This window comes from Mustelus asterias, unplaced genomic scaffold (genome assembly GCF_964213995.1).
Source record: "Mustelus asterias unplaced genomic scaffold, sMusAst1.hap1.1 HAP1_SCAFFOLD_2702, whole genome shotgun sequence".
NCBI lineage: Eukaryota > Metazoa > Chordata > Chondrichthyes > Carcharhiniformes > Triakidae > Mustelus > Mustelus asterias.
The window spans coordinates 20,168-48,118 of NW_027592647.1; the positions used below are offsets into that span (position 1 = coordinate 20,168).

Here is a 27,951-nt window from a genome sequence, read left to right on the forward strand (position 1 = left end):
TATACAACTGCAACATCAGACCCCAACTTTTATACTCTATGCCCCGTCCTATAAAGGCAAGCATGCCATATGCCTTCTTCACCACCTTCTCCACCTGTGCTGTCACCTTCAAGGATCTGTGGACTTGCACACCCAGGTTCCTCTGCGTATCTACACCCTTTATGGTTCTTCCATTTATCGTATAGCTCCTCCCTACATTATTTCTACCAAAATGCATCACTTCGCATTTATCAGGATTGAACTCCATCTGCCATTTCTTTGCCCAAATTTCCAGCCTATCTATATCCTTCTGTAGCCTCTGACAATGTTCCTCACTATCTGCAAGTCCTGCCAATTTTGTGTCGTCTGCAAACTTACTGATCACCCCAGTTACACCTTCTTCCAGAACGTTTATATAAATCACAAACAGCAGAGGTCCCAATACAGAGCCCTGTGGAACACCACTAGTCACAGGGATCCAGCCGGAAAAAGACCCTTCCACTACCACCCTCTGTCTTCTGTGACCAAGATGTGGAGATGCCGGCGTTGGACTGGGGTAAGCACAGTAAGAACGCCAGGTTAAAGTCTCACAACACCAGGTTAAAGTCCAACAGGTTTATTTGGTAACAAATACCACAAGCTTTCGGAGCACAGCTCCTTCGTCAGATGGAGTGGATATCTGTTCTCAAACAGTGCAAACAGACACAGAAATCAAATTACAGAATACTGATTAGAATGCAAATCTCTACAGCCAGCCAGGTCTTAAATGTACAGACAATGTACACGACGCGCCACAGCGAAAAACCGCACCGACCTCCTCAGAAGACAAACACGGGACACGATGGACAGAGTACCCTTCGTCGTCCAGTACTTCCCCAGAGCGGAGAAGCTACGGCATCTCCTCCGGAGCCTTCAACATGTCATTGATGAAGACGAACATCTCGCCAAGGCCATCCCCACACCCCCACTTCTTGCCTTCAAACAACCACGCAACCTCAAACAGACCATTGTCCGCAGCAAACTACCCAGCCTTCAGGAGAACAGTGACCACGACACCACACAACCCTGCCACAGCAACCTCTGCAAGACGTGCCGGATCATCGACACGGATGCCATCATCTCACGTGAGAACACCATCTACCAGGTACACGGTACCTACTCTTGCAACTCGGCCAACGTTGTCTACCTGATACGCTGCAAGAAAGGATGTCCCGAGGCATGGTACATTGGGGAAACCATGCAGAGGCTGCGACAACGGATGAATGAACACCGCTCGACAATCACCAGGCAAGACTGTTCTCTTCCTGTGGGGGAGCACTTCAGCAGTCACGGGCATTCAGCCTCTGATCTTCGGGTAAGCGTTCTCCAAGGCGGCCTTCACGACACACGACAGCGCAGAGTCGCTGAGCAGAAACTGATAGTCAAGTTCCGCACACATGAGGACGGCCTAAACCGGGATGTTGGGTTTATGTCACATTATCAGTAACCCCCACAGCTTGCCCCCTGGACTTGCAGAATCTCACTGGCTGTCCTGTCGGGAGACAATACACATCTCTTTAACCTGTGTTTAATGCTCTCTCAACTCACATTGTCTGTACCTTTAAGACCTGGTTGGCTGTAGAGATTCGCATTCTAATTAGTATTCTGTAACTTGATGTTGTGTCTCTGTGCCCTGTTTGAGAGCAGATTTCCACTCCATCTGACGAAGGAGCAGCGCTCCGAAAGCTTATGGCATTTGCTCCCAAATAAACCTGTTGGACTTTAACCTGGTGTTGTGAGACTTCTTACTGTGACCAAGCCAGTTCTCCACCCATCCAGCCACCTCCCCCTTTATCCCGTGAGATCCAACCTTCTTCACCAGCCGACCATGAGGGACTTTGTCAAACGCTTTACTGAAGTCCATATAGACGGCATCCACCGCCCTTCCCTCGTCAACCATTCTGGTCACTTCTTCAAAACACTCCACAGGTTAGTGAGGCAGGACCTCCCTCTCACAAAACCATTGTTAACAAGGTGCTGGCAACTTATTATTGGAAAGAAGCAAACACTCACCTCACAATAAACACACACAGTTACCCTCCTGAGGGGAGGTGTGCCTCCGCACGCAGGAAGCGACCTTCCGCCTCCAGACCCTGCAGCGATACCTTTACGTCGAGCCTCCTCCACGATGGCGTGCGATGGTGACGTATTTTTTCCGCCACTTGCACAGCCTCAATTACGACATGCAGCTCCTGCACATCAACCTGGGGCGTATTCCCACCTCCCTGCAGGAGTTGCCCGTCTTTTACCAGGACCTCCTCACGGTCTGGAACACGGTCGCCTCGTGACGCAGCTCTCCCCCGTCAGGAGTAGCGGCTCTCGTGCGAGAGCCGCTGCTCAGGAATCCGCACCTCCAGCCTTACGACTTCAGGTGGCTGGCGGAGAGGAGGGCCGTGGACGCCGGGGTGATCAGGATCGGGGACGTGCTGGATGGCGGAGGAGCGGGCTGGATGAGCCCCGACGTGCTGGCTGAGCGCGCGGGGGTGACCGTCCGGCGCGCGGCCAAAGCCATCCAAGACCTTAGGACGGTCGTGCTCGGCCCCGAGTGCGCACGCGTTCTGGAGGCGGCGCAGGCGTGCGGTGGGATCCCGTCCGAGCTTTCCCCTGCTCGGACGGAATTTCACATTGGCCCGAAGCCTAGACCTCCCCCCCCCCGGGTCAGGTGCCCCACTGCGTGTGCCGCCTCGCGGAAATGCCCTCCGTGCCCTTTTCCACCGCGCGGAGGCGTTTCCTGTACGGGCTGCTGCTGCACACCCTTCACTACCGCGTCCTCGCCCGTCGCCCGGATACACCTTGGCGGGCCTTGTTGCCGCCGGGCGGCGGAGGTCCCCAGTGGAGGTCCCTCTACGGAGGGATCTCCCCCAATTATCTCGGGGACCTGGGGTGGAGGGTGCTGCATGCAGCAGTGCCGTGCAACCGTAGGCTTTTCCGGTACACGGGCTCCCGAGACTGCCCCTTTCTGTGGAGTCCGTGGACCATGTCTACGTTCTGTGTTTTAGGCTGCACACCCTTTTTGGTTTCCTCAAACACCTTTTACTGATGTTTTGTTTGCACTTCAGCCCCACGCTCCTGATCCACGGGCGCCTGGTGCGGAGAGGGGCGGGTCGGGATGCCGACCTCCTCGTGAACCTGCTCCTGGGCCTGGCGAGACGCGCCATCAATAGGTCCAGGCAGCGGGCGATCGACGGGGCCGTCCATCCCGACTGTCTGCCCCCTCGACCGCGGCTACATTCGCGGCCAGGTGTCTCTGGAGAGGGAGCATGCGGTGTCCACGGGCGCGGTTGACGCCTTCCGCGACCGCTGGGCGCCGCTGGGGTGTATTATCGACCCCGATAATCACCTTTTGGTTTGACGTTTTAAGTTTTGGGGAGCCGCCGCCCCTTTTACTTTGTCCCTAAGTTAATTTGATTTTGTATAATTGTTTGGCACATAAAAAGAAGGACCTGATGAGTCTTCACAAAAAGAAATACCCTCCTGAGGGGCGGTTAAATTCAAATCTGCCGCCACTGCAGGTCAACGACCACATCGATGTGACCGGGCTTCGCTTCGTCATGTCTGAAAGGGCGGGGCCGGCGCCAGGGGGGGAGGGGCCGGCGCCAGGGAGGCGGGCCCGGCGCCAGCAGGACGGGGCAGGCGACCAGGGGGCGGGGCCGGAGCCAGGGGGGGCGGGCGACCAGGGGGCGGAGCCGGAGCCAGGGGGGACGGGGCAGGCGACCAGGGGGCGGAGCCGGAGCCAGGGGGGGCGGGGCGGGCGACCAGGGGGCGGAGCCGGTGCCAGGGGGGGCGGGGCGGGCGACCAGAGGGCGGAGCCGGAGCCAGGGGGGGCGGGGCGGGCGACCAGGGGGCGGAGCCGGAGCCAGGGGGGGCGGGGCGGGCGACCAGGGGGCGGAGCCGGAGCCAGGGGGGACGGGGCGGGCGACCAGAGGGCGGAGCCGGAGCCAGGGGGGGCGGGGCGGGCGACCAGGGGGCGGAGCCGGAGCCAGGGGGGACGGGGCGGGCGACCAGAGGGCGGAGCCGGAGCCAGGGGGGGGGGGCGCGGGGCTGGCGCCTTCGTTGCGGGGGGGGGAGGGGCGGAGTTCAGGAAGAGCCGGGGATTTGTTCAGCTTGGGGGTATGAGGGTGGAACGTCAGCCCGTCAGAAGGGGCGGGGCCGGGGCTTCAGTGGAGGTGGGGCTTGAAGAGGGCTGGCGGTGGAGCCTCAGTGACGCGCCAAGTGGTGGGCCGGGCTGAGAAGCGGCAGCGAAGATGCCGGGGCCGGGGCGTCATCGATGGGCGGGGGCGGGGCTTCCGCGTGAGGGCGACGCGGTGTGATGGGTCTGGACGCGCGCGCGAGCGCGGTGACGCAATGACGTGAGTGCGTGGTGACGACGAGAACCGTCAGCTGCGTGCTGGTGACAGGTCGCGCGTGCGCACCGGTGTCCTCCTCCCACGCTGATGCCTGGCTGCAGCTTCCGGGTTTGTTACCACAGGTAATTGCTGCAGTGAAAAGTATTGTTTCCCGCGCTGTACAGAGCATACTGTTCATAGAGAAGGAAAGGAGAGAGTGCAGGATGCAGTGTTCCAGTCATAGCTAGGGTGTGGAGAAAGATCAACTTAATGTGAGATAGATCCATTCAAACATCCCTTTAAATGTCTCCAGTTGGCCAATCAGCATCTTACTTTTCCCCAGTCTGCCACTCTGCTTTACTCCACTATCTGCTCTTTCATTCTATTTTGCTCAGCTTAAGGCATTAGTTTCAGACCCAAGTTTCTCACTCTTAAACTGATTTGATTTATTATTGTCACATGTATTAACATACAGTGAAAAATATTGTTTCTTGCGCGCGATACAGACAGAGCATACCGTTCACAGAGTACATAGAGGAGAAGGAAAGGAGAGGGTGCAGAGTGTAGTGTTACAGTCATAGCTAGGGGTGGAGAGAAAGATCAACTTAATGCGAGGTCGGTCCATTCAAAAGTCTGACGGCAGCAGGGAAGAAGCTGTTCTCGAGTCGGTCGGTGCGTGACCTCAGACTTTTGTATCTTTTTCCCGATGGAAGAAGGTGGAAGAGAGAATGTCCGGGGTGCGTGGGGTCCTTAATTATGCCGGCTGCTTTTCCCCGAGGCAGCGGGAAGTGTAGACTGAGTCAATGGATGGGAGGCTGGTTTGAGTGATGGATTGGGCTACATTCACGACCTTTTGTAGTTCCTTGCGGTCTTGGGCAGAGCAGGAGCCCAGACCAAGCTGTGATACAACCAGAAAGAATGCTTTCTATGGTGCATCTGTAAAGGTTGGTGAGAGTCGTAGCAGACATGCCAAATTTCCTTAGTCTTCTGAGAAAGTAGAGGCGTTGGTGGGCTTTCTTAACTATAGTGTCGGCATGGGGGGACCAGGACAGGTTGTTGGTGATCTGGACACCTAAAAACCTGAAGCTCTCGACCCTTTCTACTTCATTTCCGTTGATGTAGACAGGAGCATGTTCTCCTTTATGCTTCCTGAAGTCGATGACAATCTCTTTGTTTTGTTGACATTGAGGGAGAGATTATTGTTGCCGCACCAGTTCACCAGATTCTCTATCTCATTCCTGTACTCTGTCTCGTCATTGTTTGAGATCCAACCCACTACGGTGGTGTCACCAGCAAACATGGAGGGGAATTTGGCCGCACAGTCATAGGTATATAAGGAGTATAGTAGGAGGCTGAGAACACAGCCTTGTGGGGCACCGGTATTGAGGATGATTGTGGAGGAGGTGTTGTTGCCTATCCTTACTGATTGTGGTCTGTGAGTTAGGAAGTTCAGGATCCATTCGCAGAGGGAGGAGCCGAGGCCCAGGCCACGGAGTTTGAAGATGAGTTTCGTGGGAATAATGGTATTGAAAGCTGAGCTGTATTCAATAAATAGGAGTCTGACATAGGTGTCCTTGTTATCCAGGTGTTCCAGGGTTGAGTGCAGGGCCAGGGATAACTCTGACTGACAGCCTGAGTAAGAAGTCTAACAACACCAGGTTAAAGTCCAACAGGTTTATTTGGTTGCAAAAGCCACTAGCTTTCGGAACAGGCTGTCCCTTCGTCCGGTCTTTACCCCAGTCCGACACCGGCATCTCCACATCATGACAGCCTGAGGACGGAGTGTGGACTACAACTCTCGGCGCGCACTGCGGCAGACTTCCGGTGCAGAACAGAAGTGACGGTCGATAAGGGGCGGGGATAACTCTGGGTTGTGTGGTGTCGTGGTCACTGTTCTCCTGAAGGCTGGGTAGTTTGCTGTGGACAATGGTCTGTTTGAGGTTGTGCGGTTGTTTGAAGGCAAGAAGTGGGGGTGTGGGGATGGCCTTGGCGAGATGTTCGTCTTCATCAATGACATGTTGAAGGCTCCGGAGGAGATGTCGTAGCTTCTCCGCTCCGGGGAAGTACTGGACGACGAAGGGTACTCTGTCCACTGTGTCCCGTGTTTGTCTTCTGAGGAGGTCGGTGCGGTTTTTCGCTGTGGAGCGTTTGAATGGGACAGTGGAGAGGGAGTTTTACTCTGTATCTAACCCCGTGCTGCACCTGTCCTGGGAGTGTTTGATGGGCATGATGTGGAGATGCCGGCGTTGGACTGGGGTAAACACAGTAAGAAGTTTAACAACACCAGGTTAAAGTCCATAAGGTTTATTTGGTAGCAAAAGCCACACAAGCTTTCGGAGCCTTAACTCCTTCAGGTGAAGAAGGAGCTTAAGGCTCCGAAAGCTTGTGGCTTTTGCTACCAAATAAACCTTATGGACTTTAACCTGGTGTTGTTAAACTTCTTACTGTGTTTGATGGGGACAGTGCAGAGGGAGCTTTACTCGGTATCTAACCCCGTGCTGTACCTGTCCTGCGAGTGTTTGATGGGGACAGTGTAGAGGGAGCTTTACTCTGTATCTAACCCCGTGCTGTACCTGTCCTGGGAGTGTTTGATGGGCGACAGTGTAGAGGGAGCTTTACTCTGTATCTAACCCCGTGCTGTACCTGTCCTGGAAGTGTTTGATGGGGGACAGTGTAGAGGGAGCTTTACTCTGTATCTAACCCCGTGCTGTACCTGTCCTGGGAGTGTTTGGGGGACAGTGTAGAGGGGGCTTTACACTGTATCTAACCCCGTGCTGTACCTGTCCTGGGAGTGTTTGATGGGGACAGTGTAGAGGGAGCTTTACTCTGTATCTAACCCCGTGCTGTACCTGTCCTGCGAGTGTTTGATGGGGACAGTGTAGAGGGGGCTTTACACTGTATCTAACCCCGTGCTGTACCTGTCCTGGGAGTGTTTGATGGGGACAGTGTAGAGGGGGCTTTACTCTGTATCTGACCCCGTGCTGTACCTGTCCTGCGAGTGTTTGATGGGGACAGTGTAGAGGGAGCGTTACTCTGTATCTAACCCCGTGCTGTACCTGTCCTGCGAGTGTTTGATGGGGACAGTGTAGAGGGAGCTTTACTCTGTATCTAACCCCGTGCTGTACCTGTCCTGGGAGTGTTTGATGGGCGACAGTGCAGAGGGAGCTTTACTCTGTATCTAACCCCGTGCTGTACCTGTCCTGGGGGTGTTTGATGGGGACAGTGTAGAGGGAGCTTTACTCTGTATCTAACCCCGTGCTGTACCTGTCCTGGGAGTGTTTGATGGGGACAGTGTAGAGGGAGCTTTACTCTGTATCTAACCCCGTGCTGTACCTGTCCTGGGAGTGTTTGATGGGGACAGTGTAGAGGGAGCTTTACTCTGTATCTAACCCCGTGCTGTACCAGTCCTGGGAGTGTTTGATGGAGACAGTGCAGAGGGAGCTTTACTCTGTATCTAACCCCGTGCTGTACCTGTCCTGGGAGTGTTTGATGGGGGACAGTGTAGAGGGAGCTTCACTCTGTATCTAACCCCGTGCTGTACCTGTCCTGGGAGTGTTTGATGGGGACAGTGTAGAGGGGGCTTTACTCTGTATCTGACCCCGTGCTGTACCTGTCCTGCGAGTGTTTGATGGGGACAGTGTAGAGGGAGCGTTACTCTGTATCTAACCCCGTGCTGTACCTGTCCTGCGAGTGTTTGATGGGGACAGTGTAGAGGGAGCTTTACTCTGTATCTAACCCCGTGCTGTACCTGTCCTGGGAGTGTTTGATGGGGGACAGTGTAGAGGGAGCTTTACTCTGTATCTAACCCCGTCCTGTACCTGTCCTGGGAGTGTTTGATGGGGACAGTGTAGAGGGAGCTTTACTCTGTATCTAACCCCGTGCTGTACCTGTCCTGGGAGTGTTTGATGGGGACAGTGTAGAGGGAGCTTTACTCTGTATCTAATCCCGAGCTGTACCTGTCCTCAATTTTTCCCCTTCCAGTATTTCCCCAATTGCCCCTTTTGAAAGTTCCTGTTGAATCAGCTTCCACCGCCCTTTCAGGCAGCGCCTTCCAGATCACAACAACTCGCTGTGTGTCCAAAATAAAATTCTCCTCATCTCCCCCCCCCTCTGGTCCTTTCCCCGATTCTCTTCAATCTGTGTCCCCTCCGGTTACCGAGCCTCCTGTCACTGGAAACACTTTCTCCTCATTCACTCCATCCAAACCCCCCCCTCCCCCTCGTGATTCTGAACGCCTCGATTCAATCTCCCCCTGAACCTTCTCCGCTCCGAGGGGAACAATCCCAGCTTCGCCCTGTCTCTCCACCTGAACTGAAGCCCCCTCATCCCCGGAATGTTCTAGTAAATCTCTCCCTTAACCTCCATAGAAATTGCACGAAGAGGTTCCCCGCTATCTACGCAGCAAATGTCGAAAATATTCTCCCTCCAACTGAACTCTTGTGTACGCGCGGGATTGGGGGAAGTGTATTGAGACGGATAGAAAACTGGTTGGCCGAGAGGAAACAGAGAGTAGGAATTAATGGGTGCTTTTCAAATTGTCAGGCAGTAACTAGTGGGGTGCCACAGGGATCGGAGCTGGGACCCCAGCTATTCACAATATATATTAATGATTTGGATGGGGGAACAAAACGTAACATCTCAAAGTTTGCAGATGACACCAAGTTGGGTGGGAGCCATGATGTGGAGATGCCGGCGTTGGACTGGGGTAAACACAGTAAGAAGTCTCACAACACCAGGTTAAAGTCCAATGGGTTTATTTGGAATCACGAGCTTTTGGAGCGCTGCTCCTTCATACCTCTTTAACCTGTGCTTAACCCTCTCTCCACTCACATTGTCTGTACCTGTAAAGACTTGATTATCTGTTAAGACTCAACTTCCAACCATTATCTTGTAAATTGAGTTTGTGTTTATATGCTCTGTTTGTGAACCCAACTCTCCACTCACCTGAAGAAGGAGCGAGACTCCGAAAGCTTGTGCTACCAAATAAACCTGTTGGACTTTAACCAGGTGTTGTGAGGCTTCTTACAAGTTGGGTGGCAGGGTGAACTGTGACGTGGATGCAGAGATGCTTCAGCATGATTTGGACAGGCTGGATGAGTTAAAGTTGATTTATTAATCATAAGTAAGGCTTACATTAACACGGCAATGAAGTTACTGTGAAATTCCCCTCGTCGCCACAGTGCAGCACTTGTTCGGGTCAATGCACCCTAACCAGCACGTCTTTCAGACGGTGGGAGGATACCGGAGCACCCGGAGGAAACCCACGCAGACACGGGGAGAACGTGCAGACTCCGCACAGACAGTGACCCAAGCTGGGAACCGAACCCAGTTCCCTGGTGCTGTGAAGCAGCAATGCTAACCCACTGTGCCACCGTGCTGTCCCCGTGGGCAAGTCAATGGCAGATGCAGTATAATTTGAATAAACGTGAGGTTATTCACTTTGGAAGCAAGAAGGCGACCTGAATGGGTGTAAATTGGGAGAGGGGAGTGTGCAGCGGGACCTGGGTGTCCTTGTGCACCAGTCGCTGAAGGTAAGCATGCAGGTACAGCAGGCGGTAAAGAAGGCAAATGGTATGTTGGCCTTTATTGTGAGAGGTTTTGAGTACAGGAGCGAGGGATGTGTTGCAATTATACAGGGCCTTGGTGAGGCCACACCGAGAGTATTGTGTGCAGTTTTGGTCTCCTTTTCTGAGGAAGGATGTTCTTGCTCTCGAGGGGGTGCAGCGAAGGTTTACCCGGCTGATTCCGGGGATGGCGGGACTGATGTACGAGGAGAGATTGACTCGGTTAGGATTGTTTTCACTGGAGTTCAGACGAATGAGGGGGGATCTCATCGAGACTTATAAAATTCTAACAGGACTGGACAGGGTGGATGCGGGGAGGATGTTCCCGATGGTGGGGGGAGTCCAGAACCAGGGGATTGGGGGCGGGGTTTGGGGATTGGGGGCGGGGTTTGGGGATTGGGGGCGGGGTTTGGGGATTGGGGGCGGGGTTTGGGGATTGGGGGCGGGGTTTGGTAACAGGACTGGACAGGGTGGATGCAGGGAGGATGTTCCCGATGGTGGGGGGAGTCCAGAACCAGGGGATTGGGGGCGGGGTTTGGGGATTGGGGGCGGGGTTTGGGGATTGGGGGCGGGGTTTGGGGGCAGGGTTTGGGGATTGGGGGCGGGGTTTGGGGATTGGGGCGGGGTTTGGGGATTGGGGGCGGGGTTTGGGGGCAGGGTTTGGGGATTGGGGGCGGGGTTTGGGGATTGGGGGCGGGGTTTGGGGATTGGGGGCGGGGTTTGGGGATTGGGGGCGGGGTTTGGTAACAGGACTGGACAGGGTAGATGCAGGGAGGATGTTCCCGATGGTGGGGGTGGGGGTGGGGGTGGGGGTGGGGGTGGGGGTGGGGGGGGGAGGGAGTCCAGAACCAGGGGTCACAGTCTGAGGATTCTGGGTAGACCATTTAGGACGGAGATGAGGAGACATTTCTTCACCCAGAGAGCGGTGAGTCTGTGGAATTCATTAACACAGGAGGGGTGTCGGGGCTGGAGGAGGTTACGGAGACAGGGAGGGGTGTCGGGGCTGGAGGAGGTTACGGAGACGGGGAGGGGTGTAGGGGCTGGAGGAGGTTACGGAGACGGGGAGGGGTGTCGGGGCTGGAGGAGGTTACGGAGACGGGGAGGGGTGTCGGAGCTGGAGGAGGTTACAGAGACGGGGAGGGGTGTTGGGGCTGGAGGAGGTTACGGGGAGGAGTGTCGGGGCTGGAGGAGGTTACGGAGACGGGGAGGGGTGTCGGGGCTGGAGGAGGTTACGGGGAGGAGTGTCGGGGCTGGAGGATGTTACGGAGACGGGGAGGGGTGTCGGGGCTGGAGGAGGTTACGAAGACGGGGAGGGGTGTCGGGGCTGGAGGAGGTTACGGGGAGGAGTGTCGGGGCTGGAGGATATTACGGAGACGGGGAGGGGTGTCGGGGCTGGAGGAGGTTACGGAGACGGGGAGGGGTGTCGGAGCTGGAGGAGGTTACGGAGACGGGGAGGGGTGTTGGGGCTGGAGGAGGTTACGGGGAGGAGTGTCGGGGCTGGAGGAGGTTACGGAGACGGGGAGGGGTGTCGGGGCTGGAGGAGGTTACGGGGAGGAGTGTCGGGGCTGGAGGATATTACGGAGACGGGGAGGGGTGTCGGGGCTGGAGGAGGTTACGAAGACGGGGAGGGGTGTCAGGGCTGGAGGAGGTTACGGGGAGGAGTGTCGGGGCTGGAGGATATTACGGAGACGGGGAGGGGTGTCGGGGCTGGAGGAGGTTACGGGGAGGGGTGTTGGGGCTGGAGGAGGTTACGGAGACGGGGAGGGGTGTCGGGGCTGGAGGAGGTAACGGAGACTGGGAGGGGTGTCGGGGCTGGAGGAGGTTACGGAGACGGGGAGGGGTATCGGGGCTGGAGGAGGTTACGGAGACGGGGAGGGGTGTCGGGGCTGGAGTTTACCCGAGCTCCCCCTCACCTCCCCACCCGTCACTCCTCCCCCTCGCTGTCGCATTCTTTGTTCACCTCTCTTCCTCACTCTCTCCCTCACAGCCTCCCTGTCTCTGTCACTCCTCAATGAGAGTCTGCTCTCCCTCCTATTAATCCAGGACTGACAGCGAGATGTGTTTACCGGAGACATCACCCATCTTGGATACAGCAACAGCTGATGCTGATGTGACAGGTACCTCACACTGATCTCTCTCTGTGCTGTACTCCAAGCAGCCCAACATGGGGGGCAGGAGGGGGGGAGACTTTCCAAATGGGGAAAGCTGCATGATCGACTCCCTGCAGTACAGGAGAAGGCCATTGGGCCCATTGTATCTGCACCGGCAACAAACCCACCCAGACCCTGTCCCCGTAACCCCACATATTTACCCGAACACAATCAGCCGCAACTTATCATGGCCAATCGATTTAACCCACTTATCCCTCGGTTCGACCACACTCGGGGCACTGTGCACAGTTCCAGTCTCCATATCCCTCAGTTCGACCACACTCGGAGCACTGTGCACAGTTCCAGTCTCCATATCCCTCGGTTAGACCCACACTCGGAGCACTGTGCACAGTTCCAGTCTCCATATCCCTCGGTTACACCACACTCGGAGCACTGTGCACAGTTCCGGTCTCCGAAAGCCGCGGAGAGTGGGGAGAAACGGGTCTCGCTCCCACAGGGAGTGGAGAGAATGTGGGACTCGCTCCCATGGGGAGTGGGGAGAATGTGGGACTCGCTCCCATGGGGAGTGGGGAGAATGTGGGACTCGCTCCCACGGGGAGTGGGGAGAATGTGGGATTCGCTCCCGTGGGGAGAAACGGGACTCGCTCCCACGGGGAGTGGGGAGAATGTGGGACTCGCTCCCGTGGGGAGAATGTGGGACTCGCTCCCACGGGGAGTGGGGAGAATGTGGGACTCGCTCCCACGGGGAGTGGGGAGAATGTGGGACTCGCTCCCACGGGGAGTGGGGAGAATGTGGGACTCGCTCCCACGGGGAGTGGGGAGAATGTGGGACTCGCTCCCACGGGGAGTGGGGAGAATGTGGGACTCGCTCCCACGGGGAGTGGGGAGAATGTGGGACTCGCTCCCACGGGGAGTGGGGAGAATGTGGGACTCGCTCCCACGGGGAGTGGGGAGAATGTGGGACTCGCTCCCACGGGGAGTGGGGAGAATGTGGGACTCGCTCCCACGGGGAGTGGGGAGAATGTGGGACTCGCTCCCACGGGGAGTGGGGAGAATGTGGGACTTGCTCCCACGGGGAGTGGGGAGAATGTGGGACTCGCTCCCACGGGGAGTGGGGAGAATGTGGGACTCACTCCCACGGGGAGTGGTGGAGAATATGGGATTCGCTCCCATGGGGAGAATGTGGGACTCACTCCCACGGGGAGTGGGGAGAATACGGGACTTGCTCCCATGGGGAGTGGGGAGGAATGTGGGACTCACTCTCGTCGGGAGGAATGGGAGACCTGCTCGAGCAGGGGGAATGGGGGACCCGCTCGCATGGGGAGCGGGGGGGGAATGCAGGAGAAGGTGATGTGGGACGGGGGGGGGGGCGGGGGGGGGGGGGGGTAGAGAATGAAGAGGGAGTGGGTGGAGGCTCATGTGGCGCAGAAATAGCAGCACGGATTAGATGAGCCGAATGGCCAGTTTGAGTTGAGATATTCTGTGCGGCGACGATATTGGAGTGTTTTATTTTTCAGACTGTTACGCAGTCGCTGTCGATGCGATGAATGAGGATTATCAAACGATGTGTGCTTGGCAATCGTTTTGCAGGTAAGCAGTGGGACAGTGAATGGGACTGTCCATTGTTGTTTCCAATCATCTACCTTCACCGGGATGTGTCTCTTGATTGAGGCCCAGCATTTACCCCCATCCCTAACTGCCCCTTGGGAAGGGGGTGGGTGAGCCGCCATCTTGAACCCGCTGCAGTCCCCGTGTGGTGTAGGTCCACCCACAGCGCTGTTAGGGAGGGGGGTGCCAGGATTTTGACCCCAGCGACAGTGAAGGAACGGCCGATATATTTCCAAGTCGGGATGGTGAGTGACTCGGAGGGGAGCCTCCAGGTGGGGGCGTTCCCAGGTATCTGCTGCCCTTGTCCTTCTAGATGGTAGAGGTGGTGGGTTTGGAAGGTGCTGCCTAAGGAGCCTTGGTGAGTCGCTGCAGTGCATCTTGTAGATGGTACACACGGCTGTCACTGTGCGTCGGGGGTGGAGGGAGTGAATGTTTGTGGTTAGCGTGTCGATCGAGCGGGGCTGCTTTATCCTGGATGGTGTTGAGCTTCTCGAGTGTTGTTGGAGCCGCACCCATCCAGGCGAGTGGGGAGTGTTCCATCACACTCCTGACTTGTGCCTTGTAGATGGTGGACAGGCTTTGGGGAGTCAGGAGGTGAGTTACTCTCCGCAGGATTCCCAGCCTCTGACCTGCTCTGGGAGCCACAGTATTTATACGGCTGGATCCAGCTCAGTTTCTGGTCAATGGTGACCCCCAGGATGTTGATAGTGGGGGATTCAGTGATGGTAACCCCCAGGATGTTGATAGTGGGGGATTCAGTGATGGGAACCCCCAGGATGTTGATAGTGGGGGATTCAGTGATGGGGACCCCCAGGATGTTGATAGTGGGGGATTCAGTGATGGGAACCCCCAGGGTGTTGATAGTGGGGGTTTCAGTGATGGGAACCCCCAGGATGTTGATAGTGGGGGATTCAGTGATGGTGACCCCCAGGATGTTGACAGTGGGGGATTCAGTGATGGTGACCCCCAGGATGTTGACAGTGGGGGGATTCAGTGATGGTGACCCCCAGGATGTTGATAGTGGGGGTTTCAGTGATGGTAACCCCCAGGATGTTGACAGTGGGGGATTCAGTGATGGGAACCCCCAGGATGTTGATAGTGGGGGATTCAGTGATGGGAACCCCCAGGATGTTGACAGTGGGGGATTCAGTGATGGTTACACCATTGAATGTTAAGGGGCGGTGGTTAGAGTGTCTCTTATTGGTGATGGTCATTGCCTGGCATGTGTGAGGCGTGAATGTTATTTGCCACTTGTCAGCCCGAGCCTGGATATTGTCCAGATCTTGCTGCGTTTGAACATGGACTGCTTCAGTATCTGAGGAGTGGTGAATGGTGCTGAACATTGTGCAATCATCGGCGAACATCCCCACTTCTGACCTTATGATGGAGGGAAGGTCATTGATGAAGCAGCTGAAGATTGTTGGGCCTTGGACACTCCCCTGAGGGACTCCTGCAGAGATGTCCTGGGACTGTGTTGTTAGGGATAGTACAGGGAACTGTTCAATTTCAACATTTTCCATGTTTTCTCTGTCTCCCTTCCCCGACCCTCCTGATCCGATGTTTCCCTGCAGCTTGTTTCAGACCTCGAGGTGGAGCAGTCCTGAGAACAAGGCGGACCTCGTTCCCAGGATGGACACATTCACGGCAAGTGGGAATCCCAAGGGGAATGAAGAATATTTGGATCCTCCGATCCTGGAAAACAACCCCTCAGGTGTGTTGGGAATGGGACAGGCTCCTCCTTAGTTATCGCATCACGGCACTGCTTCCCAGACCGGGAGGGGGTTACAGAGATAGGGAGGGGGTGTAGGGGCTGGAGGAGGTTACAGAGATAGGGAGGGGTCTAGGGGCTGGAGGGGGTTAGAGAGATAGGGAGGGGTGTAGGGGCTGGAGGGGGTTAGAGAGATAGGGAAGGGTGTAGGGGCTGGAGGAGGTTACAGAGATAGGGAAGGGTGTAGGGGCTGGAGGAGGTTACAGTGATAGGGAAGGGTGTAGGGGCTGGAGGAGGTTACAGAGATAGGGAGGGGTGTAGGGGCTGGAGGAGGTTACAGAGGTAGGGAGGGGTGTCGGGGCTGGAGGAGGTTACAGTGATAGGGAAGGGTGTAGGGGCTGGAGGAGGTTACAGAGATAGGGAGGGGTGTAGGGTCTGGAGGAGGTTACAGAGATAGGGAGGGGTGTAGGGGCTGGAGGAGGTTACAGAGATAGCGAGGGGTGTAGGGGCTGGAGGAGGTTACAGTGATAGGGAGGGGGTGTCGGGGCTGGAGGAGGTTACAGAGATAGGTAGGGGCTGGCGGAGGTTACAGAGATAGGGAGGGGTGTAGGGGCTGGAGGAGGTTACAAAGATAGGGAGGGGTGTCGGGGCTGGAGGAGGTTACAGAGATAGGGAGGGGTGTAGGGGCTGGAGGAGGTTACAAAGATAGGGAGGGGTGTCGGGGCTGGAGGAGGTTACAGAGATAGGGAGGGGTGTAGGGGCTGGAGGAGGTTACAGAGATAGGGAGGGTTGTAGGGGCTGGAGGAGGTTACAGAGATAGGGAGGGGGTGTAGGGGCTGGAGGTGGTTACAGAGATAGGGAGGGGGTGTCGGGGCTGGAGGAGGTTACAGAGATAGGGAGGGGGTGTCGGGGCTGGAGGAGGTGACAGAGATAGGGAGGGGGTGTCGGGGCTGGAGGAGGTTACAGAGATGGGGAGGGGGTGTAGGGTTAGGGGAATCCCTCACCTCGTATTTGGAAGAAGCGTGGGGGGGGGGATGATAAAAGCCGGATCAGAATCACGTTGCTGAATGTGGGATCTTGCTGTGTACTCTTGGTGCTTTATTCCCGATATTGGCAGTTCAGTAACGATTGCTCCGCAGCTCCCAATGTTCCTGTGGGATGTCCCGAGGTGGGGGAAAGGAGCTGGAGAAAGTGGAGCCGGGGAAGTTTGTGGGAGGTTTTTGAAGCCAAAAGGGTGGCTCAGGCTTTGGAGATCTCCAATTGGCAACTCACCGGTTTCAATCCTCGTTGCAGGTCCCAGTATCCCGCTCACAGCGACAGGACGCAAACCCGGCAGGAAAAGAACGACAGGATCCAAGCGGTAAAGTCCAAACAACAATTTCAGTGGGGAGCGGGGGTACGCTGTGGGGCACTCGGAACCGCAATGTTGGTGCCAGTCCATTCATGGAGTGGGAGCACTCAGGGCGGCCGGAATCCGGGACTCCCTTCCCGTCTCTGGGATTTTTGCCAGGATGGGGAGGGGGAGGTTAAAGGTTACAGAACCGAGGCGGGAAGGTAGAGTTGAGATGCAGATCGGATAAAACTCCTCCTGTTCCTGTGTAACAGGCTCGAGGGGCTGAATGGGGCCTCCTCCTGTTCCTGTGTAACAGGCTCGAGGGGCTGAATGGCCTCCTCCTGTTACCGTGTAACAGGCTCGAGGGGCTGAATGGCCTCCTCCTGTTCCTGTGTAACAGGCTCGAGGGGCTGAATGGGGCCTCCTCCTGTTCCTGTGTAACAGGCTCGAGGGGCTGAATGGGGCCTCCTCCTGTTCCTGTGTAACAGGCTCGAGGGGCTGAATGGCCTCCTCCTGTTCCTGTGTAACAGGCTCGAGGGGCTGAATGGGGCCTCCTCCTGTTCCTGTGTAACAGGCTCGAGGGGCTGAATGGGGCCTCCTCCTGTTCCTGTGTAACAGGCTCGAGGGGCTGAATGGCCTCCTCCTGTTCCTGTGTAACAGGCTCGAGGGGCTGAATGGCCTCCTCCTGTTCCTGTGTAACAGGCTCGAGGGGGTGGAATGGGGCCTCCTCCTGAATGCACATCCTTCGCAAAAAGACTCAGTTGGTCTCTCCTTTACGTTTCAGGATACTCGCTGCCCTCATCATCCTCACCCACATTCCTGTCGCTTCTGGTGAGTACAAATTTCTCCATTTTGTTTCAACAAAGAAAATTACAGCACAGGAACAGGCCCTTCGGCCCCTCCAAGCCTGCACCGACCATGCTGCCCGACTGAACTAAAACCCCCGACCCTTCCGGGGACCATATCCCTCTATTCCCATCCTATTCATGTACTTGTCCAGACGCCCCTTAAAACTCACTACCGTATCCGCTTCCACTCCCTCCCCCGGCAGCGAGTTCCAGGCACCCACCACCCTCTGTGTAAAAAATCTGCCTCGTACATCTCCTTTAAACCTTGCCCCTCGCACCTTAAACCTGTGCCCCCGAGTAATTGACTCTTCCACCCTGGGAAAAAGCTTCTGACTATCCACTCTGTCCATGCCCCTCATAATCTTGTAGACTTCTATCAGGTCTCCCCTCAACCTCCGTCGTTCCAGTGAGAACAAACCAAGTTTCTCCAACCTCTCCTCATAGCTAATGCCCTCCATACCAGGCAACATCCTGGTAAATCTTTTCTGTACCCTCTCCAAAGCCTCCACATCCTTCTGGTAATGTGGCGACCAGAATTGAACACTATATTCCAAGTGCGGCCTAACTAAGGTTCTATAAAGCTGCAACATGACTTGCCAATTTTTAAACTCAATACCCCGGCCGATGAAGGCAAGCATGCCGTATGCCTTCTTGACTACCTTCTCCACCTGCATTGCCACTTTCAGTGACCTGTGTACCTGTACACCCAGATCCCTCTGCCTATCAATACTCTTAAGGGTTCTGCCATTTACTGTGTATTTCCAGTCTGTATGAGACCTTCCAAAATGCATCACCTCACTTGTTTTGTGCGTCACCCAGTGCGGCTTTCCCTTCACATTTTAAAAGCCGCACAGTCACTCTCCGACCCCAGATTGTCGATTGGATGAAAGTCGGTGAGGGAGGAGGTTCGTGTGGAGCCGAGACACCAGCACAGAGCAGACGGGCTGAATGGCCTGATTGTGTGCTGTGAAATTCTGTTTGGATTGTCAGGGTGGTGTATCGGACCTTGTGGACTCTGCATCAGGAGCCGCGTCTGATCGGAAGCACACAGACCAATCCCAACGATAGATTGCGACGGTGTGTTTCCAAATGTGACGATGTGTTTGCGTCTGACATTCTCAGACCAACGCCCCTCAGTGTCAACATGTCTTTCCACAACTTCCATCCGGCAGGGGACCACTGCGAGCGGGTCCGGCGCGACCTGTGGAATTGTCCCTGCGTTCCGAAGGAGGGTTCCTCGGTTCACATTTACAGTCCTGGCTCTCCTGAAACATCTCCGAGTGCTCGATGCTGGATTGATGGGACGGCCAGATGCAGCTCCCTCATTCTCCAGAACATCTCGAATGACAGCACGCTACTGCAACTCCAAAACTACCGCAATCCGATCTGTGAGCTCGCTCCTGACAAGTCACGTAAGTGTGTGGCGTCCACTTCCTGTACCACAGCACTGCCTCGAACACAATAAAATGCTCTGCCTCTCCCGGGAGTGTTTGATGGGGGACAGTGTAGAGGGGGCTTTACTCTGTATCTAACCCCGTGCTGTACCTGTCCTGGGAGTGTTTGATGGGGACAGTGTCGAGGGAGCTTTACTCTGTATCTAACCCCGTGCTGTACCTGTCCTGGGAGTGTTTGATGGGGACAGTGTAGAGGGGGCTTTACTCTGTATCTAACCCCGTGCTGTACCTGTCCTGGGAGTGTTTGATGGGGACAGTGTCGAGGGAGCTTTACTCTGTATCTAACCCCGTGCTGTACCTGTCCTGGGAGTGTTTGATGGGGACAGTGTAGAGGGAGCTTTACTCTGTATCTAACCCCGTGCTGTACCTGTCCTGGGAGTGTTTGATGGGGACAGTGTAGAGGGAGCTTTACTCTGTATCTAACCCCGTGCTGTACCTGTCCTGGGAATGTTTGATGGGGACAGTGTAGAGGGAGCTTTACTCTGTATCTAACCCCGTGCTGTACCTGTCCTGGGAGTGTTTGATGGGGACTGTGTAGAGGGAGCTTTACTCTGTATCTAACCCCGTGCTGTACCTGTCCCGGGAGTGTTTGATGGGGGACAGTGTAGAGGGAGCTTTACTCTGTATCTAACCCCGTGCTGTACCTGTCCTGGGAGTGTTTGATGGGGACAGTGTAGAGGGAGCTTTACTCTGTATCTAACCCCGTGCTGTACCTGTCCCGGGAGTGTTTGATGGGGGACAGTGTAGAGGGAGCTTTACTCTGTATCTAACCCCGTGCTGTACCTGTCCTGGGAGTGTTTGATGGGGACAGTGTAGAGGGAGCTTTACTCTGTATCTAACCCCGTGCTGTACCTGTCCCGGGAGTGTTTGATGGGGGACAGTGTTGATGGAGATTTACTCTGTATCTAACCCCGTGCTGTACCTGTCCTGGGTGTGTTTGATGGGGGACAGTGTAGAGGGAGCTTTACTCTGTATCTAACCCCGTGCTGTACCTGTCCTGGGTGTGTTTGATGGGGACAGTGTAGAGGGAGCTTTACTCTGTATCTAACCCCGTGCTGTACCTGTCCTGGGTGTGTTTGATGGGGGACAGTGTAGAGGGAGCTTTACTCTGTATCTAACCCCGTGCTGTACCTGTCCTGGGAGTGTTTGATGGGGACTGTGTAGAGGGAGCTTTACTCTGTATCTAACCCCGTGCTGTACCTGTCCTGGGAGTGTTTGATGGGGACAGTGTAGAGGGAGCTTTACTCTGTATCTAACCCCGTGCTGTACCTGTCCTGGGAGTGTTTGATGGGGACAGTGTAGAGGGAGCTTTACTCTGTATCTAACCCCGTGCTGTACCTGTCCTGGGAGTGTTTGATGGGGACAGTGTAGAGGGAGCTTTACTCTGTATCTAACCCCATGCTGTACCTGTCCTGGGAGTGTTTGATGGGGACAGTGTAGAGGGAGCTTTACTCTGTATCTAACCCCGTGCTGTCCCTGTCCTGGGAGTGGTTGATGGGGACAGTGTAGAGGGAGCTTTACTCTGTATCTCACCCCGTGCTGTACCTGTCCTGGGAGTGTTTGATGAGGACAGTGTAGAGGGAGCTTTACTCTGTATCTAACCCTGTGCTGTACCTGTCCTGGGAGTGTTTGATGGGGACAGTGTAGAGGGAGCTTTACTCTGTATCTAACCCCGTGCTGTACCTGTCCTGGGAGTGTTTGTTGGGGACAGTGCAGAGGGAGCTTTACTCTGTATCTAACCCCGTGCTGTACCTGTCCTGGGAGTGTTTGATGGGGACAGTGTAGAGGGAGCTTTACTCTGTATCTAACCCCGTGCTGTACCCGTCCTGGGAGTGTTTGATGGGGACAGTGTCGAGGGAGCTTTACTCTGTATCTAACCCCGTGCTGTACCTGTCCTGGGAGTGTTTGATGGGGGACAGTGCAGAGGGAGCTTTACTCTGTATCTAACCCCGTGCTGTACCTGTCCTGGGAGTGTTTGATGGGGACAGTGTAGAGGGAGCTTTACTCTGTATCTAACCCCGTGCTGTACCTGTCCTGGGAGTGTTTGATGGGGACAGTGTAGAGGGAGCTTTACTCTGTATCTAACCCCGTGCTGTACCTGTCCTGGGAGTGTTTGATGGGGGACAGTGTAGAGGGAGCTTTACTCTGTATCTGACCCCGTGCTGTACCTGTCCTGGGAGTGTTTGATGGGGGACAGTGTAGAGGGAGCTTTACTCTGTATCTAACCCCGTGCTGTACCTGTCCTGGGAGTGTTTGATGGGGACAGTGTCGAGGGAGATTTACTCTGTATCTAACACCGTGCTGTACCTGTCCTGGGAGTGTTTGATGGGGGACAGTGTAGAGGGAGCTTTACTCTGTATCTAACCCCGTGCTGTACCTGTCCTGGGAGTGTTTGATGGGGACAGTGTAGAGGGAGTTTTACTCTGTATCTAACCCCATGCTGTACCTGTCCTGGGAGTGTTTGTTGGGGGACAGTGTAGAGGGAGCTTTACTCTGTATCTGACCCCGTGCTGTACCTGTCCTGGGAGTGTTTGATGGGGACAGTGTAGAGGGAGCTTTACTCTGTATCTAACCCCGTGCTGTACCTGTCCTGGGAGTGTTTGATGGGGACAGTGTAGAGGGAGTTTTACTCTGTATCTAACCCCATGCTGTACCTGTCCTGGGAGTGTTTGTTGGGGGACAGTGTAGAGGGAGCTTTACTCTGTATCTGACCCCGTGCTGTACCTGTCCTGGGAGTGTTTGATGGGGGACAGTGTAGAGGGAGCTTTACTCTGTATCTAACCCCGTGCTGTACCTGTCCTGGGAGTGTTTGATGGGGACAGTGTCGAGGGAGATTTACTCTGTATCTAACACCGTGCTGTACCTGTCCTGGGAGTGTTTGATGGGGACAGTGTAGAGGGAGTTTTACTCTGTATCTAACCCCGTGCTGTACCTGTCCTGGGAGTGTTTGATGGAGGACAGTGTCGAGGGAGTTTTACTCTGTATCTAACCCCGTGCTGTGCCTGTCCTGGGAGTGTTTGATGGGGACAGTGTAGAGGGAGCTTTACTCTGTATCTAACCCCGTGCTGTACCTGTCCTGGGAGTGTTTGATGGGGGACAGTGTAGAGGGAGCTTTACTCTGTATCTAACCCCGTGCTGTACCTGTCCTGGGAGTGTTTGATGGGGACAGTGTAGAGGGAGCTTTACTCTGTATCTAACACCGTGCTGTACCTGTCCTGGGAGTGTTTGATGGGGACAGTGTCGAGGGAGATTTACTCTGTATCTAACACCGTGCTGTACCTGTCCTGGGAGTGTTTGATGGGGACAGTGTAGAGGGAGTTTTACTCTGTATCTAACCCCGTGCTGTACCTGTCCTGGGAGTGTTTGATGGAGGACAGTGTCGAGGGAGTTTTACTCTGTGTCTAACCCCGTGCTGTACCCGTCCTGGGAGTGTTTGATGGGGACAGTGTCGAGGGAGCTTTACTCTGTATCTAACCCCGTGCTGTACCTGTCCTGGGAGTGTTTGATGGGGGACAGTGCAGAGGGAGCTTTACTCTGTATCTAACCCCGTGCTGTACCTGTCCTGGGAGTGTTTGATGGGGACAGTGTAGAGGGAGCTTTACTCTGTATCTAACCCCGTGCTGTACCTGTCCTGGGAGTGTTTGATGGGGACAGTGTAGAGGGAGCTTTACTCTGTATCTAACCCCGTGCTGTACCTGTCCTGGGAGTGTTTGATGGGGGACAGTGTAGAGGGAGCTTTACTCTGTATCTGACCCCGTGCTGTACCTGTCCTGGGAGTGTTTGATGGGGGACAGTGTAGAGGGAGCTTTACTCTGTATCTAACCCCGTGCTGTACCTGTCCTGGGAGTGTTTGATGGGGACAGTGTCGAGGGAGATTTACTCTGTATCTAACACCGTGCTGTACCTGTCCTGGGAGTGTTTGATGGGGGACAGTGTAGAGGGAGCTTTACTCTGTATCTAACCCCGTGCTGTACCTGTCCTGGGAGTGTTTGATGGGGACAGTGTAGAGGGAGTTTTACTCTGTATCTAACCCCATGCTGTACCTGTCCTGGGAGTGTTTGTTGGGGGACAGTGTAGAGGGAGCTTTACTCTGTATCTGACCCCGTGCTGTACCTGTCCTGGGAGTGTTTGATGGGGACAGTGTAGAGGGAGCTTTACTCTGTATCTAACCCCGTGCTGTACCTGTCCTGGGAGTGTTTGATGGGGACAGTGTAGAGGGAGTTTTACTCTGTATCTAACCCCATGCTGTACCTGTCCTGGGAGTGTTTGTTGGGGGACAGTGTAGAGGGAGCTTTACTCTGTATCTGACCCCGTGCTGTACCTGTCCTGGGAGTGTTTGATGGGGGACAGTGTAGAGGGAGCTTTACTCTGTATCTAACCCCGTGCTGTACCTGTCCTGGGAGTGTTTGATGGGGACAGTGTCGAGGGAGATTTACTCTGTATCTAACACCGTGCTGTACCTGTCCTGGGAGTGTTTGATGGGGACAGTGTAGAGGGAGTTTTACTCTGTATCTAACCCCGTGCTGTACCTGTCCTGGGAGTGTTTGATGGAGGACAGTGTCGAGGGAGTTTTACTCTGTATCTAACCCCGTGCTGTGCCTGTCCTGGGAGTGTTTGATGGGGACAGTGTAGAGGGAGCTTTACTCTGTATCTAACCCCGTGCTGTACCTGTCCTGGGAGTGTTTGATGGGGGACAGTGTCGAGGGAGCTTTACTCTGTATCTAACCCCGTGCTGTACCTGTCCTGGGAGTGTTTGATGGGGACAGTGTAGAGGGAGCTTTACTCTGTATCTAACACCGTGCTGTACCTGTCCTGGGAGTGTTTGATGGGGACAGTGTCGAGGGAGATTTACTCTGTATCTAACACCGTGCTGTACCTGTCCTGGGAGTGTTTGATGGGGACAGTGTAGAGGGAGTTTTACTCTGTATCTAACCCCGTGCTGTACCTGTCCTGGGAGTGTTTGATGGAGGACAGTGTCGAGGGAGTTTTACTCTGTGTCTAACAATGTGCATTAAACTAATGCCCAGTTTTGGGTCTGTCTGTCTCAGGTACTACACGTCTCCCTGGTGAGTTGGTTTCAACACTCAGTGCTCCAGTGTCAATACACTTTAATGGAACTAGTGGCAAAGTAAAGCTGAGTATTTTACACTGCGGTGAGTGAATCCTCCACCATTCCGATCCCACTTGCTGCAGTGGGCGTCACTGTCCCTCCAAGACCGGGGATCTTGTTACCGGGAGGGTGGGGCCTGGGCCTGGGCCTGCTCCTGTGCTTTCAACTTCAGGAAAAAAACAGCAAGGAGAGCTTTTCCTTTCAGGTGCTTTCGAAACTCTTCAAAAAACTTTTTAAAGTACTTTTTGGAGTTTAATCCGGACAAATGTGAAGTAATGCATTTTGGAATGTACGGGCAGCAAGGTGACACAGTGGTTAGCACCGCTGCCTCACAGCGCCAGGGACCCGGGTTCGATTCCCGGGGGCACGGTGACACAGTGGTTCGCGCTGCTGCTTCACAGCGCCAGGGACCCGGGTTCGATTCCCGGGGGCACGGTGACACAGTGGTTAGCGCTGCTACCTCACAGCGCCAGGGACCCGGGTTCGATTCCCGGGGGCACGGTGACACAGTGGTTAGCACTGCTGCCTCACAGCGCCAGGGACCCGGGTTCGATTCCCGGCTTGGGACACGGTCTGTGTGGAGTCTGCACATTCTCCCCGTGTCTGCGTGGGTTTCCTCCTACAGTCCAAAGATGTGCAGGTTAGGTGGATTGGCCGTGCTAAATTGCCCCTTAGAGGCGGTTAAAGGCCTGGGGTTGTGGGGATGATGCCTGCATGGGACAGTGGTCAGTACAGGCTCGATGGGCCGATTGGCCTCCTCCTGGACGGGAAGGATTCGAAAAAATCCCAGAAACAATTCCTCACACAAAGCACAGAGGCTTTCTTCAAAATTTAATTCAATTTTTTGTCTGTTTGGACAGGAATAAAGTACCCAGGACCAGAAAACACAGCAAGATTTGAATATGGTATGTAAACTTTCACTGCTGAGGGAGTGCCGCACTGTCAGAGGGTCAGTGCTGAGGGAGTGCCGCACTGTCAGAGGGTCAGTACTGAGGGAGTGCAGCACTGTCAGAGGGTCAGTGCTGAGGGAGTGCTGCACTGTCAGAGGGTCAGTGCTGATGGAGTGCCGCACTGTCAGTGGGTCAGTACTGAGGGAGTGCCGCACTGTCAGTGGGTCAGTGCTGAGGGAGTGCCGCACTGTCAGTGGGTCAGTGCTGATGGAGTGCCGCACTGTCAGAGGGTCAGTACTGAGGGAGTGCCGCACTGTCAGAGGGTCAGTACTGAGGGAGTGCCGCACTGTCAGAGGGTCAGTACTGAGGGAGTGCCGCACTGTCAGAGGGTCAGTACTGAGGGAGTGCCGCACTGTCAGAGGGTCAGTACTGAGGGAGTGCCGCACTGTCAGAGGGTCAGTACTGAGGGAGTGCCGCACTGTCAGAGGGTCAGTACTGAGGGAGTGCCGCACTGTCAGAGGGTCAGTACTGAGGGAGTGCCGCACTGTCAGAGGGTCAGTACTGAGGGAGTGCCGCACTGTCAGAGGGTCAGTACTGAGGGAGTGCCGCACTGTCAGAGGGTCAGTACTGAGGGAGTGCCGCACTGTCAGAGGGTCAGTACTGAGGGAGTGCCGCACTGTCAGAGGGTCAGTACTGAGGGAGTGCCGCACTGTCAGAGGGTCAGTACTGAGGGAGTGCCGCTCTCTCTTTCTCTCTCTCTCTCTCTCTCTCTCCCTCTCCGCCTCTCCGTCTCGGGGTAACTCAGTGATATTTGGATGATTCTGTTACAGATTATGATTCTCTGCGGATTTGGGGCCTGGTTTTTGCCTTTATTCTCTTTGTGCTGGGCATCGGGATCCTGTTCTGTGAGTAAACCTCTCTCTGTGAGACCTCTTTCCAACTGCCTCCAGTCCCACACGTCTCAACTATAAAACTCTCTCGTCCTGCCAGCGAACCCCCCCCCCCCGCCACACCCCCCCCCCCCCCCCCCCCCCCTCGCCCCGGGAGTGAATTTACAAACTCATTGCGCCTGTTTTCCGGTGAGGTGGGCTGGTAAAATCGGGCGGGATGCGAGTAGTGGCAATGTCGCCCGATCAGACGTCCATTCCCGTTTCAGCAACAACAAACGGGCGGGATCGGGAGCTCCCGGAGCGAGCAAAACATCGATTTGCATGTTTTTGCGTACATTAGGCAGGAATTAGGCAGGAATTGGTGGCCGTTGATTGGGAGAGGCTGTTCGGGGGTAAGTCCGTGTCTGGCATGTGGGAGTCTTTTAAGGAACAGTTGATAAGGCTGCAGGATAGGCATGTGCCTGTAAAAAGGAAGGATAGGAAAGGTAGGATTCGAGAGCCGTGGGTAACCAGGGAAATTGAGGACCTGATCACAAAGAAAAGGGAGGCGTACGTTAGGTCCAGGCAACTGGAAACAGATGGAGCTCTGGAGGAATACAGAGAGAGTAGGAAAGAACTCAAACGGGGAGTTAGAAGGGCAAAAAGAGGTCACGAGATGTTCTTGGCAGGCAGGATTAAGGAGAATCCTAAGGCATTCTATTCATACGTTAGGAACAAAAGAGTTGTCAGGGAAAAAGTCGGACCTCTCAGGGACAAAGGAGGGGAATTATGCTTAGAACCCAAGGGAATAGGGGAGATCCTAAATGAATACTTTGCATTGGTATTCACGAAGGAGAGGGGCGTGTTAACCGGGAGTGTCTCGGAGGCAGGTGTTGACCCGTTAGAGAGAATCTCCATTACAAGGGAAGAAGTGTTAGGTTTTTAGGTAACATTAAAACTGACAAATCCCCAGGGCCTGATGGCATCTATCCTAGACTGCTCAGGGATACAAGAGATGTCATTGCTGGGCCTCTGACGGAAATCTTTATCGCTTCTTTGGACACGGGTGAGGTCCCTGAGGATTGGAGGATAGCGAATGTGGTCCCGTTGTTTAAGAAGGGTAGCAGGGATAACCCGGGTAATTATAGGCCGGTGAGCTTGACGTCCGTGGTAGGGAAGTTGTTGCAGAGGATTCTTAGAGACAGGATGTATGCGCATTTAGAACGGAACAATCTCATTAGTGACAGACAGCATGGTTTTGTAAGAGGGAGGTCGTGCCTTACAAATTTGGTGGAGTTTCTTGAGGAAGTGACAAAAACGGTTGACGAAGGAAGGGCCGTGGATATCGTCGATATGGATTTCAGTAAGGCATTTGACAAAGTCCCACATGGCATGTTCGTTAAGAAGGTCAAGGCTCATGGGATACAAGGAGAAGTGGCTCGATGGGTGGAGAACTGGCTTGGCCACAGGAGACAGAGGGTAGCGGTCGAAGGGTCTTTTCCGGCTGGAGGTCTGTGACCAGTGGTGTTCCGCAGGGCTCTGTACTAGGACCTCTGCTATTTGTGATATATATAAATGATTTGGAAGAAGGTGTAACTGGTGTAATCAGCAAGTTTGCGGATGACACGAAGATGGCTGGACTTGCGGATAGCGAAGAGCATTGTCGGGCAATACAGCAGGATATAGATAGGCTGGAAAATTGGGCGGAGAAATGGCAGATGGAACTTAATCCAGATAAATGCGAAGTGATGCATTTTGGAAGAACGAATGTGGGGGGGGAGTCATACAATAAATGGCAGAGTCATCAGGAGTATAGAAACACAGAGGGACCTGGGTGTGCAAGTCCACAAATCCTTGAAGGTGGCAGCACAGGTGGAGAAGGTGGTGAAGAAGGCATATTGTATGCTTGCCTTTATCGGACGGGGTATAGAGTATAAAAGCTGGAGTCTGATGATGCAGCTGTATAGAACGCTGGTTAGGCCACATTTGGAGTACTGCGTCCAGTTCTGGTCGCCGCACTACCAGAAGGACGTGGAGACGTTGGAGAGAGTGCAGAGAAGGTTTACCAGGATGTTGCCTGGTATGGAGGGTCTTAGTTATGAGGAGAGATTGG

At 54.8% G+C, this 27,951-nt stretch overlaps 1 protein-coding gene across 1 annotated transcript; it reads left to right on the forward strand.

Moving 5' to 3' along the window:
- Positions 1-4,364: 4,364 nt before the first annotated feature.
- LOC144489945 (uncharacterized) lies at positions 4,365-25,874 on the forward strand (the record flags this gene model as incomplete). Its single annotated transcript, XM_078207769.1, has 10 exons — positions 4,365-4,486; positions 11,895-12,024; positions 13,536-13,608; positions 15,198-15,337; positions 16,628-16,694; positions 17,452-17,498; positions 18,688-18,927; positions 24,018-24,035; positions 24,940-24,984; positions 25,800-25,874. Coding segments are annotated over exons 2-10 (766 nt in total), but the record flags the coding sequence as incomplete, so codon positions are not given.
- Positions 25,875-27,951: the final 2,077 nt, after the last annotated feature.